The sequence below is a fragment of the Aethalodelphis obliquidens genome, unplaced genomic scaffold (genome assembly GCF_003676395.1).
Source record: "Aethalodelphis obliquidens isolate GAN/ISIS:26980383/991018 unplaced genomic scaffold, ASM367639v1 scaffold30, whole genome shotgun sequence".
In the NCBI taxonomy this organism is placed as follows: Eukaryota; Metazoa; Chordata; class Mammalia; order Artiodactyla; family Delphinidae; genus Aethalodelphis; species Aethalodelphis obliquidens.
In genome coordinates this window covers 8,681,212-8,696,249 of record NW_020837974.1, presented here as the reverse complement: position 1 = coordinate 8,696,249, position 15,038 = coordinate 8,681,212, and the positions used below count along the sequence as shown (strand labels likewise).

The following is a 15,038-nucleotide window of genomic DNA, read 5'->3' as shown; positions in this document are numbered from 1 at the left end:
CCTGCACACGGAAGCCACCTCTGTAAATCTGTCCCTCCCACTGAATTCTCCACTCCTAAAACACGCTCACCTTGAACCCACCAGTGTTGCCAAAACCTTCGTTTCAGTCCAATGTGACACAGATCACATGCGTTCACCTCGGTGTTAAGCATCTGCCTTGGGGTGGGAACTGGGCCCATTCCCTTTTCCGTTACCGCAACAATCAAATAAAATTAGGTCCTTAAGATGCATCATTAGTTCATTTGACAAACATCTCCTGAGGTCCTACTGGGCACTGAGCCCTTTGCTCAGGGTGGGGAGGCCTACAGAGCAGGCTAAGCTATAAGGAAGCTCATGGTCCAGTGTGGGACAGACACCCAGATAAACACGGTAGCACAGAACACACAGAAACAGCAGTCAGTAAATCTGCCTGGGCGGGGGTGGAGGGAGACTTCCCAGAGGAGGGGCTATCGAGCGTGGGACTTAACGGATGAAGAGTTTGGCAGGTGGATGAAGTGGGAGTGGCATTCTAGGCAGACGAGAATGCTGCCACCTGGAAAAACCCAGGAGTGAAGCAGCCGTGGGCTGTGCTGGGAAAGTGCTAAGGCGCTTGGTAGGGCTGCGGGTGCTAACATTAAGGCTGGCCAAGCTGGGCTGTGTGCTGTGACAATGAGCTTGGGTTTCAGCTTAGAGTAGCGCATAACAAACAGAGGTTGTTAAAACCTGGAGTGATACAAACAGTTGGACCTCTTAAAACCAAACTCTGATGGCCAAGGAGAGGGTAGCTCTCATGAGGGTCGAGACTGGAGGGCAGGAGGGCCGGGTGGGCCATGCAATAAATAGCTCGGGCTTGAGATGAAGACCTGAACTAAGGTGGAGAAGGCGGAGGCGGTGGTGGAGAAGTTGGGGCGATACGGCGCGCAGTCAAGGAGGCAGGAACAACAGGCCTCTGTGACTAGCTGCAGGGGTGCAGAACAGCGGGGTCTCCTAGGGTGACTGGCAGAACTTCAGGTGGAATGGCCCGAGATGGTTTATAAACTGAGATTCTCTGAAGCTGTGAACAAAGGAGAATGAGCAAGTCTGTGGCAGGAGATGGAGACAAAGTTTAGGTGGGTTGGGTTTTTCTTTTTCTTTTTTTTTCTTTTTTGAGTCGGATTTTTCTTATCAACAGTAACAAGGCCTTGGCTGTACAGGGAGATCCCATCCTGGAATAAGGGTCTCAAGGGAAGCAGGAGATCGCAAGTCACTGCCGAGCATGAGTCAGGGAGTTGACGTTCAATAGGAAGTCCCCAAGGACCACCCACAGTTACATCAGAGAGACGGTGTCTTCAGGGTCCCTCTTGGTGGCTCCAATTGTGCTCATGTGACCCCAGATTCAGGGTTCGCAAATCAGGGTTCACATTTTAGAACTGGGACCCAAAATGGTTGATGCCCATTCAGTCCTTCACCCAAAATATTTTATCCTTCATTCCACGAACCCTTATCAAGAGTCGCTCGGGGCCAGACACTGCGCCAGGAACTTGAGCTGACAAAGAAAAGGCACTCAACATATATATTTTTTGAATTTCTACCACGTGCCAAGCCCAGAGAGGTGGAGCCCTGGGATGACCTGTGACTCCAAGGGAAGCTGATCTGGATCTTGCTCGGAGAGGAAACCACAGAGCTCATGCCTATGTCTTTCTGAAGGATTATGGGAAATGGGAGGGAAGAATATAGCAATAGTTAAGCCAGATCCAAGGAAAACCGAACAGAGAAGGTATTTGCTTCCAGGCCAGTATGGGAGAGGGGACACGTGACAGCCTAGTAAGACATAATAACACATACAGGAACTGTCTAGCCTAAGAACTGTCACCATGGGCTGGCCCCAGGGACCACACAGCCAGACGGAGACCTCAAAGAACCACTGTTAGAAGGTCAGCGTTTCTGCCATGTTCCCAGGTGACATCCTCCAGGCTCCCAGATTCTCACAGTGGCTCACCGTGTCTGGCTTGATCTCAAGCTTTGGAACAGCAGCCAAGCCCGAGGTTCTGTGTTTCAGAAGCCTATCACCTGGGTCTTTGGTTTATTCAAATGTGCTTCTTTTGAGCCTAGAGGCACGCTTTCTTCTCTCGTTCTCTCCTTTGAGAACTTCTCACCGCCTAATTTATTTCGTATTTAACAGACATCCTGAGCTTTGGCTGGTGTAAAGCCCTCTGCTAGACACTGGGGCAACTCACCAAAAGATGAGTGAGAAATAAGGGCGCGGGACTTCCCTGGTGGCGCAGCGGTTAAGAATCCGCCTGCCAATGCAGGGGACATGGGTTTGAGCCCTGGTCCGGGAAGATCCCACATGCTGCGGAGCAACTAAGCCTGTGAGCCACAACTACTGAGCCTGCGCTCTAGAGCCCGTGCTCCACAACAAGAGAAGCCACCACAATGAGAAGCCTGCGCACCGCAACGAAGAGTAGCCCCCAGTCGCCGCAACTAGAGAAAGCCCGTGCGCAGCAACGAAGATCCAACGCAGCCAAAAATAAATAAATTAATTAAAAAAAAAAAAAGAAAAAGAAATGAGGGCCCGTCTGCCACGAAGGAAGGTAGGCACAAGACACACATGAACGGGAGCCAAGGGCACCATGCTAAGTGTGGGCTAATGATAGGTGTCAACTTCCTGGCTACGTGTTACAGCAGGGCTCAGGGTGTGCTGCTTGTATATGCGTGATTCATATATCAAACATTTCCCAGTTCTAGGGCAGCCTCAGAAGTGCTTTCACGGGGGAGGCTGTGTTTGAGAAAGACCTCAAAGGGTGGGTGGATATCTAAATGGCAGGTTCTTATTTAGCCTCCTTAAGACCGTCTCCTACTCCCTGGGAGGAGCCTTTTTATAATCCTTTGTATTCTGAAATATATAAATAGAGAAAACTGCATGAAGCAAAAATGGAAAGCTTAATGAATTATCATAAACCACCACCCAGGCCAATAAACAGATGGATGGCAGGACCTCAGAAGCTCCCCTGTTCTGAACATCCTACCCATCACTAACCTCTCCTGCACCCAGGGATGACCTTTATCTGGACTTTTATAATAATCACTCCCTTTTTTTTCTTTTCAGTTTTACCATCTAAGCAAGCACCCCTAAATCCCAGTTTTGCTTTGCCTGTTTTTTGAACTTAATATAAATGGAAGCCTTCAGAGTTGTCCTTTGGGGTCTGCCATTTTTCCCCTCAACGTTATGTTTGCAAGAGTCACCCGTGTTGTTGAGAGAAACCACAGTTTGTTCATCTTCACTGCTGTATAGTATCCCAATGAGAAACCAGATCACAATTTATTTATCCATCTACTGCTGATGGGCTTTTGGACTGTTTACAGTTTGGGGTTATTATTAGACATGATTATGGATAGTCTTCTAAATATCTTTTAGTGCGTGTGCATGCATTTCTGTTGGGTATATAGCTCGCTGTGGACTTGCTGGGTTACTAAGTGTGCTTATCTTCAATTTTGGGATAATACCAGGCTGTTTTCCAATGCAGTTGCACCAGTGTACACCCCCCTCAGCAGTGCATGAGTGCTTTCACTGCTTCACATGCTTGCCAACACTTGGCACTGTCAATTTTTTTTTCATTTTTATTTCAGCCATCCTGCATCTCACTGTAATTTCAAGTTTCACTTCCTTGACTTATAACGAAGTTGCACACTTTTTCATATGGTTACTGGCCATTTGCTTATCCTCTTTTGTGAAGTACCTCCTGCCTGTTTTTCTATTAGGTTGTCCTTTTTTTTTTTTTCTTTTAAGTTTTTTTTACATATTCTGGATAAAGGTCCTTCGGTAGTTACGTGTGTTGCTAAAAATCTTCTGGGAGGAATTTCAAATGTCCAAATAAGTCAATTTGGAAAAGACCTAGGGGGAAAAAAAAAGAAATCTCTGTACCTTTTCTAAGTTACCAGCCCCAGGCCAGGCTTCAGTTTTAGAGGGAAGTATGGAAAGGAAAGTGTACAATTTGAGATCAGACCCACCAGGTTCAAGTCTCAGCTCCTCGGGCCACTTCCTGAGTGCTCTTAGGCAAGTCACAGAGCTCTCTGGGCCTCAGTATCCACACTTGAGAACTGACCAAAATTACCTCCTGCACGGTTGTTCTGTGGCTGGAAAGAGGTTATGTGTAAACGTACTTTAAAAACTGCACATGGTGGTAGCTGTAGTTAAATCAGAAGCAACTGGCCACACTGGCTTCCTGAACTGCCCGACCAGCTTCCTGAGCTGTGTCCCAACACTAACAGCAGAGGTGGCAGCAGCCACCTTTCAGATCCAAGAAGATCCCTTCTCTCTTTCCTGTGGGCTAAGCCAGAGGAACCTTTAATCCCCAGCTCTCTCCCCGCAGTGTCAGACTGTACTGCCCACAGCCTGGAACAGGGCTCCTCCCTGCCTGCCCAGGCAGGAAAACAGGAAGCACTCCCCACCCTGCCAGGAGGTGGGGCTGACTACTTCCCTCTTCTAGGTGGGCATCTGTCCAGGACATCAACCCTTCTGGATGCAGGAGAAGTCATGGCCGCTGGCCTGTGGCACCACTGCACCAAGCTGTGCCCTACACCCCGCCCAGGTCACTCCCACACTTTGTCCCGAGGTAGTGGAATAAGTGGGCCCACGCATGGGGAGCATAAAACGGGCCTCACCAGTGCCTCACAAGCAAGGAACCCTTTCAGTGCTCAAGTGGGGCTGGGAATCTGCTCTCTTGGACCACACGGACACACCCTATCCCTTCCCAAGGTGCACTAGCATCCTTTCATGAGCCCCACGTCACTGGTACCTGGGCCCCATTCCACATACAGGGGGCAACTGGAAACCCCTTTCCAGAGAGCAGTTGAGAGCTCAGAAGAAATGTGTGTCCTTATTCTAATGGCAAAGGCTGCTTACAGGAGTTTTATAAGCTGAAATATTTGAGAGCTGGAAGGACCCCCAGAAATCTCTTCCAGCCTCCTCATTTTGAAATGAGAGATGCAGGGGCAGAGCCAGAGACATATTTCCTGTCTCTGCACTCATCCTAACATCCCTCATGCCCTGCTGCAAACTACAGCACCTGCACGCAGGCCACTGCCATCAGCCACGTCCAGGTGCCCGGGACACTAGGCCAGTTTCTCTCCCTTCCCTGTAACCTCTTCTAGCTCAGAAAGATCTGACCTGAAGCAGAATGAAGCCCTGGGAAGTCCAAGACCATAGTTCGGGAATGTTTATCAAGTGTTCTGAACTTGATGGAAATTCAAACTGTCAACCTTGAGCCCTAATTCTGTTTCCAGCCCCTGCAGGCTCTTTCCTAAGTGAAGTCTCCAACCTAGTGGGCCATGTATTTCCATGGTACCCTGGGTGCCCAGGCCTGGCACACAGGGCAGGCACTCAGTGAGATATGCTCATTGGGGAAATCAAAGGAGACAGAGGGAGAATCTCCAAAATGTGCAAAGGAAAAGCACTCTGCAAGTGGAGGTCTGCCTGCGGCCCTCAGGCTGCTGTAGATCCTCCGACTGTTGTATGTTCACATGTTTGGCAAACAGGCCCCAGTGCCTGCCTCATGCAAGGGCCCACTGGGCACTGAAACCCAGACCCTGCCCTCAAGACCTTCCAGTCTGGAAGGGAAGCCAAGATGTGCGCGTGGATGAATGGGAGGGACATAGAGTAGCTAAGGGACCCTGCTCACCTGAACCAGACTGCAGGGGCTGCCTGGTGGAGGGATGCCCTGTAAGTTAAGGCCTGCAAACGACAGGGACTAGGGACCCTGATGGTGCCACATCATGTGGGGTCTCTGTGCAGCCAGCAAAGCTTCCTGGAAAATGGGCAGTGCTGGGCTTTAGAGACAATCCATCTGGCATCAGATGCTTTGGGAGGCAGGGAGGATGGAATTACAACAATACAGGCGAAGGAGGAAATAAGGGCAGCGACAGCGAGAAGCAAAGGAGGGAAGGACAAGAGAAACATCACAGAATAGAGTGTGGCTGTGAGGGCAAGAGGCGGGGAGGGCTCAGAGCTGATGCCCAGGAGATGATGGGACTAATGGGGACCAGGCACAGGCGTTCACAGGCTGGGGAGGCCCAAGCAGAGTTTGGGGCATGTGTGGTTTATCAGGGGGCAGATATCCAATGGGAAGTGGTCACACAGGCCAGGAAGTCAGAGAGTCGGCGTCATTGAGGTGAGAACAGAAACCATCAGATGGAAGTGAGGGCAGAGGAAGTGGACAGGAGGAAAAAGAGAAGTGAGGTAAGGACAGAGCCTTGGGGACCCCAAGTGTTAGGGGAGGAAGGAGGATGAGAGCTGGAGGGGGCCAGGCAGTGCCACAGGGATGGCAATCGGGGCCAGTTTTCCTGGGTTTGAGTCCCAGCTGTCACTTACTTCAGAATCTTGAGCTGGTTATTAACCCCTCTCAGCCTCAATTGCCTCATCTGTAAAATAGGGTTTATAACCCTATTTGTAAGTTTGTTGTAAGACTTGAAAGGGGAGATTTGTGCAAGGCCCTTACACTTGCACAAGAGTAAGTGTGATAAGTGCAGGCTTTTCTCATTAGTATTGGTGGGAGGAAACCAGAAGAGGACAGAACCACAGAAAAACCAAAGAAAGCTCTCGGCATCCTTTCTAGTTTTCAATACCAACTAAGGGAGCAAGCAGGGGACAGGAAGGGTACAGCACCTTTTATGTTAGAAACCATTCCTGTGTAGCCAGGGTTGCGACCCACTGATTCCTCTAGCCCAACCCTACAATTTTTCAGCTGGTTAATCGAAGGTTGAACAACTTCTGATAATCATGAACGAGATGGCAGAAACATCCCTGACTTAAACATGGAGAAGAGGACTTGTCATCTGATTTTGAAGCCCTGGCTTGTCTGTCTACTTGCTATGTGGCCTTGGAAAAGTCACTTGGCCTCTCTGAGCCTGAGCTGTTAAATAGGTTAAAGGCTATAAATCCCCTAGCATGTTCCTAGGACCCAGCAAGCCCTGCATAAATATTTGTTTCTGTTCCTGGCTCTTCCCAGTGTATGACTGGTTAGGATCCTTTACTCTATCGTGGGCTCCATCCAAGAGATTGTGACTAACGGTTTGTTCCTTCCCCTGTGTTTCCAGAGCCCCATCCTCTCCTCTGATCCCAGCATTCACCTGCCACAGAGCAGAGCTGCTCAAACTTCCGTGTCTGATTGAAATGCAGGCTCTAATGCAGCAGGTCCTGCCTTGCTAATGGCTCCAGTGATGCCGGTGCCACGGGTCCTCTGTCCCCCTTGCAGAGAAGGCCCGCAGTGGCCGGTCCACCTCCCTGCTGACTCATGAGCTCCTCTGGGGCCACTCTCTTTACATTACTCATCTCTGAGTTCCCTTCATGGTATGTACTCACTAAATGGATGTGGAAAAAAACAAGTAAACCATACAGAAAACCATTTTCCAGATAAGTAAATACAGACAGGGTATTTTGTTTGTGAGTGGCAACCCTCCAGATTCATTCCAGAATCGCCCTCTTGCCCGACTTGAGGACAGTGTGGTGGGCCTGAGACCTGGAACCCAGAGTCCTGGGTTTGAATCCTGACCCTTTCTCTCACCGACCAGCGGCCCTGGGCAAGTTACCAAGCTCTCATCCATAAAATGAGGGTGATAACACCGAACCACAGTGTAACCCCAAGGATGGCTAAAACCTGCTTTATAAACTGTAAAGTACTCCAGGCAACGTAGCATTATTACTGCAGCTTTTTTGAGGGCGGGAACTACTTTTTATTTCCCTAGAGACTGAAGGTTGCTTGTGATGGGCTGGGTGGGAGACACACCAGGGGTCTGGTTGCAGATGGGGACTGAGGCAGGCAGGACAGGGGTCTCCACTCTGGCAGGGACACTGGCCACGTGAAGTGTGAGGATGATCCCAGGAGAGTCGAGGAGGGAAGGCTTCCCAGAAGAGGCTGGCAGTGGTGGGGAAACAAGGCGGGTCTGAGGGCACAGGCAGCTGGGGAACGGGCCTGACCGGAAGGAAGGCAGAGAAATCAGAGTCCCCTGATAGGCCTGGGGCAGGGCTCCCGACTGAGACTGCAGAGACAAGGCAGGACCAGGAGGGAACTTGGGGCCACTAGCAAAGAACATCAAGTAATTACAGATGTTCCCTGCAGCCCAGAGCCGAGTTCCCCATCCAGGCCAGGCCTCCCTGTGGGACCAACCAGTCACTCTGTACCCTTGACTACAGCCACTTCACCACTCACATGAGCCTCAGGCATGTGAGGACAGAGGCAAGAGCAACAAGACACAGTCCCGCCCTCAGGACGCTCACAGTTTACTGAGGGTCACAGAGAAATGGGGACAGGACAGGTAGCAGGTGCAAGACGTTCAGAGGTGGAAGGGACCAGTTCTGCTCCTGTCTCCACTCAGCCAATAAGTCTCATCCACACCCATCTCCAGACCATTCCCCATTCCTGGAATGGCCCGGTCCCTCCTCTCCACCCAGCAAGTGCTAGCTCAGGCTGAAGGGTGGGGTTCAGACCTCAGAGGGCTCCCACCCCCTTGCCACCCCCTTCCCACCCCCTTCCCACCCCCATGGCCTGTACTTTAAGCACACACTCTTAGTAATTATTGCATTAACTAGTAACACTTCTGCCCTTTTACTGAAGAGTTAATCACAGCCGATGCAACTAAGACCCGATGCAGCCAAAAAATAAAGAAATAAATAAGTAAATTAAATAAAAAGAAAGGTTAGACAACTTGCCTGGGGCCACACCACCCATCCACGTGCCTGGCAATCAAACTCCAACCTCTTCTAGCTCCCATGCCAGTGTTCTGCCCAGTACTCAGAGGCCACACAAGGTAGTAGTTAAGGCCACACAAGGTAGTAGTTAAAGGCTGGGATCAATTCCAGCTGTGTGACCTTGGGCAAGTTACTTAACTTCTCTGTGACACAATTTCATCCAGGTAAAATGTGGCTGATACCCACCTCATAGGTCCTTATCGATACCACCTCACAGGACCTTACTGAGATTAAAGAAGGAAATATAATAAAGTACTTAGAACAGTGCCAAACACAATAATTAGTTACAATTATCATTCTAACGTCGTTAATTCTCATGGTTTCTTAACTCATTAAAAAATTTTTTTCTAACTCATGTTTATATCTCGTAATACATTTCATAGGTAGTCATTAAAGAAAATACATTTCTGCAGCTTGACTAAGGTGAGGTTTCAGGATTATCCTCTTTCCTTTTCTTCACTCTCCTACTCCCCTAATAGTTTCAACAATAGAGAAACTCTCTTTTCCTGATTCATTCTACCTCCCCTCCACACTACACACACACAGACACACACACGCGCGCACATGCACACACACATGTGCAACGCGTGCACGTGTGCACACAACACATGTGCACACATGCACGTGTGTGCGCGCGCACACACACACACACACACAAGCCACTAGGTCAAATTTGGCCAATTATCAGTGTTCCATAGAATGGAACTGGCAAACACTGACCTAGACTCTTCTTATTGGGCTGTCCCTGGATAGCTAGAGAAACTTCCATAAACCTAATTTCTATCACTATAATGGGTCAAAGTCTTACGTGTATTTCTCTATTGCTCCAGTTTTTACTTATTTGAGACTCTAGAAGGAATGAATTACCATTCATTTTCCTTTGCCATTAAAAAAAAAAAAAAAAAAAAGATTCACACTGTTTCCTGGAGCAAGAAGCCTCATGTGCCCAGGCAGCTAGTTGAAGCCATAATACCCACAGCAGACAGGTAGCTTCCTTCTTTTCTGGGGTCCAATCCACAAAGTCAGAGAATAAACCTTAAACCCAGCTGGGCCCTGGGAGACAGAAGTGAACAGCCATCTCTCCCATCCCACCTGGGGTAGGATGGTGACCTAGGAAGGGGACACTCCCTACTCTACATCACCCAAACACACCTGCGAAGGGCTTGGAAAAAGAAGAGAAGGAAGTCCCCTGGGATGAAAAGCTTCATTCTTTGCAAGATTCTCTATATAGAACACTCAGTCAGGAGCTCACCATCTGTATCTAAAACCCCAAAGCCCTTCCCTCACACGGTACTGTATTTGGGGGTGGGGGGGAGCAGAACACAGCAGGAGAACCAGCCTCTGGCAGTAGAAGTCCCACTGGTTCTTCAAAGGTTCCACTCTGAGAGCAAGAGTGAAGAAAAAATGTGCCCATACCACTTTGGCCCTGGGATTCAAAGAGGTGCTGTGCCCTTGGAAACGGATTTTGCATACAAACGAGCCAATGAACACCACAAACATGTCAGCTTTATTCAGTCCAATCAATACACAAGGCATTAAAACTCTGAGGTAAAAATGGATTGTGGCTTTTTGTTGACGACAGTGAGGAATTTTGGCCCCCAGCCCTGCTCAGGCTGGACAAATGGGGCAGTCTGCCTATTAGCTGTCAGGCACATCTTGGGGGATGAAACCAAAACCCCAATTCAGGGTTCTGGGCACCCCAGGGCAGCTCAACTTGACCGGCATGGGGCCACTGGTCTAAAAGCCTCAATTCCTGCCCCCGGGCCGGCCCCCTCCAGCCCCCAGTCATCTTCCAAACTCGGCCACACATCACATTTCCCACATTCCTTCTCACCGCTCAGACCCCTTCAGCCGGGCCCTCGGAGACCGACAGCTGGGGGTGGTGTGAGCCAAGCAAGAGGCACAAGGAAGGAGGCGCTAGGGGTGGGGGCAATGTCAGCACAACCCTGAAGCGATCGAGAGGGGAGGAAAGGGCTCCCCACCCTTCACATCCCCGACCCAGCGCCCCACTCTCGGCCGCCAGTAGCCCCCTCAGTAGCCTCAGCTACCCTCAGCAGCCCCCCCCAGTGAGCTTCCCCAGCCTAGGAGCAAGCCTTCCATTCGGCTCGTTTTCGGGTTCCTTCCCCTCTCACCGCCCCTGTGACCCCTGCCTTGCCCCGCAGGGATCGGCTCCCCTCAGTCGCGCCGCACGGATCATGTCAGCTCCTCGGGGCCGCCCTGCCCTCTTCCCCAGGCCAGCCGGGTGCCCCCGGGGTCCCCGACCTTCCCTGACCGCCCTGACCTGCGCACCAGATGCCCTCTCTCGCGGCCCCCTTGCTCTGTCCTTTCCTGGGTCTGCAAGACCCCTACTCCCTTCAAGTCCGCTCCAGGACACTGCGTCTCTCGGGATGCCCCAGCCATGCGCGACCCGGGGTCCCCCGGTCCTCACCTGAGTCCGCTCGAAGCTCTCCCGCTCCGCCGCCTCCATCCCCGCGCCGACCCCACGTCGGCTCAGCACCTTTGGCAGGGGGTTGGGTACTTGCTTCATGGAGCTAGTCATCCGGTCCATGTCGCCCCGCGGAGCCGAGTCAGGGGCCCTCAGCAGCCCCGGGATCCCCTCTGCGCCGCCCGCCCCGCCCTACCCACTGGGATCCGGCGCTAACGGTACGGCTCCCGCCTCCCATTGGCTGAGAGCACTGCTACTCTCCTGAGGCCCCGCCCCCGCCCAGAGGCTTCCCCGTCCGCCCCCGCCCTCTCCAGAGCCCCTTGACTCGCCCTACCCGGCTGGGCCCTAGGGACGGTGAGGCCGGCCGTGACCGGCCCGGAGGCCTGTCCGTCACCGGGCCCCACCTCCCCTGGCGGGGGCGGGCCTGGGGCGGGGCTTGGGGCGGCCCTGACCTGCCCTCGCCCTCCCCTCCCCCGACGCCCAGCGCACCGCTCTCCCTGCTCTGCCGGCGCCCGAGCCTTCCCCGCGACCAGCGCTCTCCCAGTGTCGGGGCCGCTGCGAGATCCCGGCTTGGGGGGCGGGAGTCAAGCTGGCGGGGAGTCGGACCGCCCGCAGGGAATCCGGGTCCGCTTGGGACTGGCCTATTTACTCCTTTCGGGCCGGGGACGAGAGAGCGCGCGTTGGACCGGCTCTGCGGCCGGAGTCCCAAGATGCGCTGCCTCGAGGCCCGGCTTAAGCAGGTTGGGTCAGCTTGTTTTAGACCTGGCCGCCATGGGTAGCGACTCCCGCCCAGCTCCCTCTGCTTCCTTCCTTATCCTCCCCCTGCCCCGAATCCCTGCCCATCCCTTTTGTAATGTTCTCAGACCAGGGAGCGCTGGGCTGGGTCGGGTCAGTGGAAACTTCTCGACACCTTTCCAAACCTCTCATCATCTGGATCTGGCCAGAACGTATTCAGACACTTTATATTTATCCCCGGCTCTGGGACACCCCTCCCATCCTGCTCAGTCGTCAGCCAGGGTACCGACAGGCAGAGGGAAGTGTGATCCTTAGCGGAGATGCTGAAGAAAGTTAAAAGTTTTCCGTTCAGTGCCAATTTTGGTGTTTTTAAAATAAATGCTTTTGAAACTCAAAGAAAGCCGTTACTTAAAAAAAAAGAAACTAAGAGCTTTTGATAAAAATTTGCACATTCAGTAGAGAAGGGGAAGAGGGGGTGGGCCTCGGTAGGCACTAGGAAGCTACTGAAGGCTTTGCCAGCTGGCATTGTATGGACGGGATTATGGGGGCGAGAGGGAAGGGAGGGAACCAATGCGGAGACTCCAGAAGTAGGTGAGACAACGAGGGCCTCCACTAGCGAGGAGCAGAGAGTTCGGTCCCGTGGGAGGTTGTGTGAATAGGTTTGGACAAAGGGAATGCGGGGAGGGAGTGTCGGGGCCAGAATTTCTGTAGAAGAAGGATTTAAGGGTGGCATCGTGATGGAGGGGAATTGCGTTGAGGCTACATTTGCATAGCAAGAACCCTGGTTTCGCCTTCTTAGATTGTGTTCTTAGGGGAGGCCTTAGGAGTGGCTCTCCTTGGGTTGCTCTGGGATGGGGTTAGCTGTCACCTAGTTTTGGATTCTTTGCTCCAATCGTGGGAGAGGAGGCACCTGACAAGAATTGTGACCTAAGGTAGAAAACCAGTCACCGGGAGACCGCAATCTCTGTCTTTCCCCTCCTCTCATTTCCTACTAGTGCCTCCCCCTGGCCAAACCCAGCTGGAGGCAGGAGGGCTAAGGGTGATGGATCAGGTCTGCCCCCTCCCCTCCTTGCAGGCTCAGAGCAGAGTGGAGAAGAGTGGAGGCTGGAGCTGGAGGTTCCCAGCATGGGGAGGGGGTGGGGAGGGGCTCACAGGAGTCTGCCTACAAAGAAAACAGACAAGCTTCCTAAGCTTTACTTCTCTGAGCCCATTCTGTTCTGTACCCACCTCCTGCTCTGGACCCAGCTAAAGAGTGATTTATGATCCTTTGCCCTGAGTTTATGGCTTCAATAAACAGCGGCCCTTTAAACAGGGATTAAGGGATCAGCCTACTTCTTATTAGAATAAACCAGAGTAGGAGTCAGGAATCTGTGGTTTGGAGGCACCCTGTGGAGAAAGATTCAAGCGAGTTACCTTCCACTGTGAAACTCAAGAGTAAGTTAAAAATAAGATTTCCCACTTGCCGCAGCAGCAAAACCCTTTACCAAGGGTAGAGGGAAACCCTCCCCCAGGAAGTAAACTACAGGACCCTGCCTGCTTCCTTCAGCTCTTAGCAACTCTCCCAGCAACGTTGAAACCACTTGTTTTATACGTTCTAGGGATACCGTTTGCAGACGTGGAATCTATCTCTGGGAAACCCACAGGGGGATCATAACTGTCTTATTACCTGCCTCTCCACAACTGGTGAAATCTGCCCTACCCCACACCTAGTTTGGATCTGATTTAATATCTTATGATACCTAAGCTGACCACACTGTTCCTACGGGTTCCTGGAGCCCACGTATACATATGTTGATAGCTTGATGAGATATAATTAATATATATTAAACTGCATATATTTAAAGTATACAATCTGATGAGGTTTGACATACATATAAACACTCATGAAAACATCACCACGTCAAGAACATATTCAACGACCCCAAACGTTTCCTCATGCCCTTTTGCAATCTGGTCTTACTTCCTCCCAAACTTCTGTACTTAGGCAATTACTGATCTGCTTTTTGCCACTATAGATTAGTTGCATTTTCTAGAATTTTATATAAATAGAATCATACAGGATGTACTCTTTTTTGTCCCCCTCTTTTCACCAAGAATCGTTATTTTGAAATTTATGTTGTTACATGTATCAATAGTTTGTTCCTCTTAATTGCTGAGTAGTATTCCAGGGTATGGATAAGTCCACAATTTGTTTATCTATTAACCTGCTGATGGACATTTGGATTCTTTCCAGTTTCTGACTATTACCCTCCTCCCCAAAAGATGCTATGAACAGTTGTGTACAAGTCTTTGTATGAACATATGCTTTCATTTCTCTTAGGTGAGTATCTAGCATCAAATGTCTGGGTTGTATGTATGTTTAAGTTTTTAAAAAATTGCCAAACTGTTTTCCAAAATAGTTGTGCCACTTTACATTCCCACCATCAGAGAGTTCCAGTTGCTTCACATCCTTGTCAACACTTGATATGATAGACTTTTAGATTTTAGCCGTTCTAATGAGTGTGTGGTGATATCTTATTGGTTTTTAAATTTGCGTTTCCCCAATAACTAATGATATTGATTGTCTTTTCAGATACTTATTTGACATCTGTATATTCTTTCTGGTAAAGTGTTTATGTAAATCTTTTGCCCATTATAAAAACCTTTTTGTATTGAAATAAGAATAAACAGAGTTGCAGGATGGTGGTAGTGTCTATCATTTTTCTCCACTGTGAAGTTACTGTTTTTCCCTTTGTAATAAATAAAAGTTGGGGGGAGATACTTTGAGGCTATGCCAATACGCTGCTTCTCCTTAAATTTTTTGCCCATCTTTTAATTGGGTTGTTTGTCTTTTTATTGAATGAATAAGTGAGTTTAGCAAGGCTGAAGGAATCAGAGTCAACATACAAAATTCAATTGTATTTCTGTACACTAGCAGTTAACAATCAGAAATTTTAAAACAATACCATATAGAATAGTTTCAAAAATATGAAGTACTTAGGGATAAATTTGACAAAAGACATGAAAGTCATGTACGCTGAAAACTAAGCCATTCCTGAAAGACATAAAGAAGACTTAAATAGTGGAGAGCTACACCATGGTCATGGGTCTGAGACTCAATTTTGTTAAGGTGCCAGTTCTTCCCAAATTGACTTACAGATTTGATGCAGTTCTGATCAAATTTCCAGCAGCTTT

At 50.1% G+C, this 15,038-nt stretch overlaps 1 protein-coding gene across 1 annotated transcript in view; it reads right to left on the bottom strand.

The window, feature by feature from the left end:
* HIP1 (huntingtin interacting protein 1) overlaps positions 1 to 11,303 on the bottom strand; it is a 153,175-nt gene extending 141,872 nt beyond the window's left edge. Inside the window, exon 1 of the mRNA XM_027126129.1 lies at positions 11,133 to 11,303. Within this exon, the coding sequence (XP_026981930.1) occupies positions 11,133 to 11,252 (120 nt within the window). The 5' untranslated portion in view covers positions 11,253 to 11,303. The remainder of the gene's footprint in view (positions 1 to 11,132) is intronic.
* Positions 11,304 to 15,038: the final 3,735 nt, after the last annotated feature.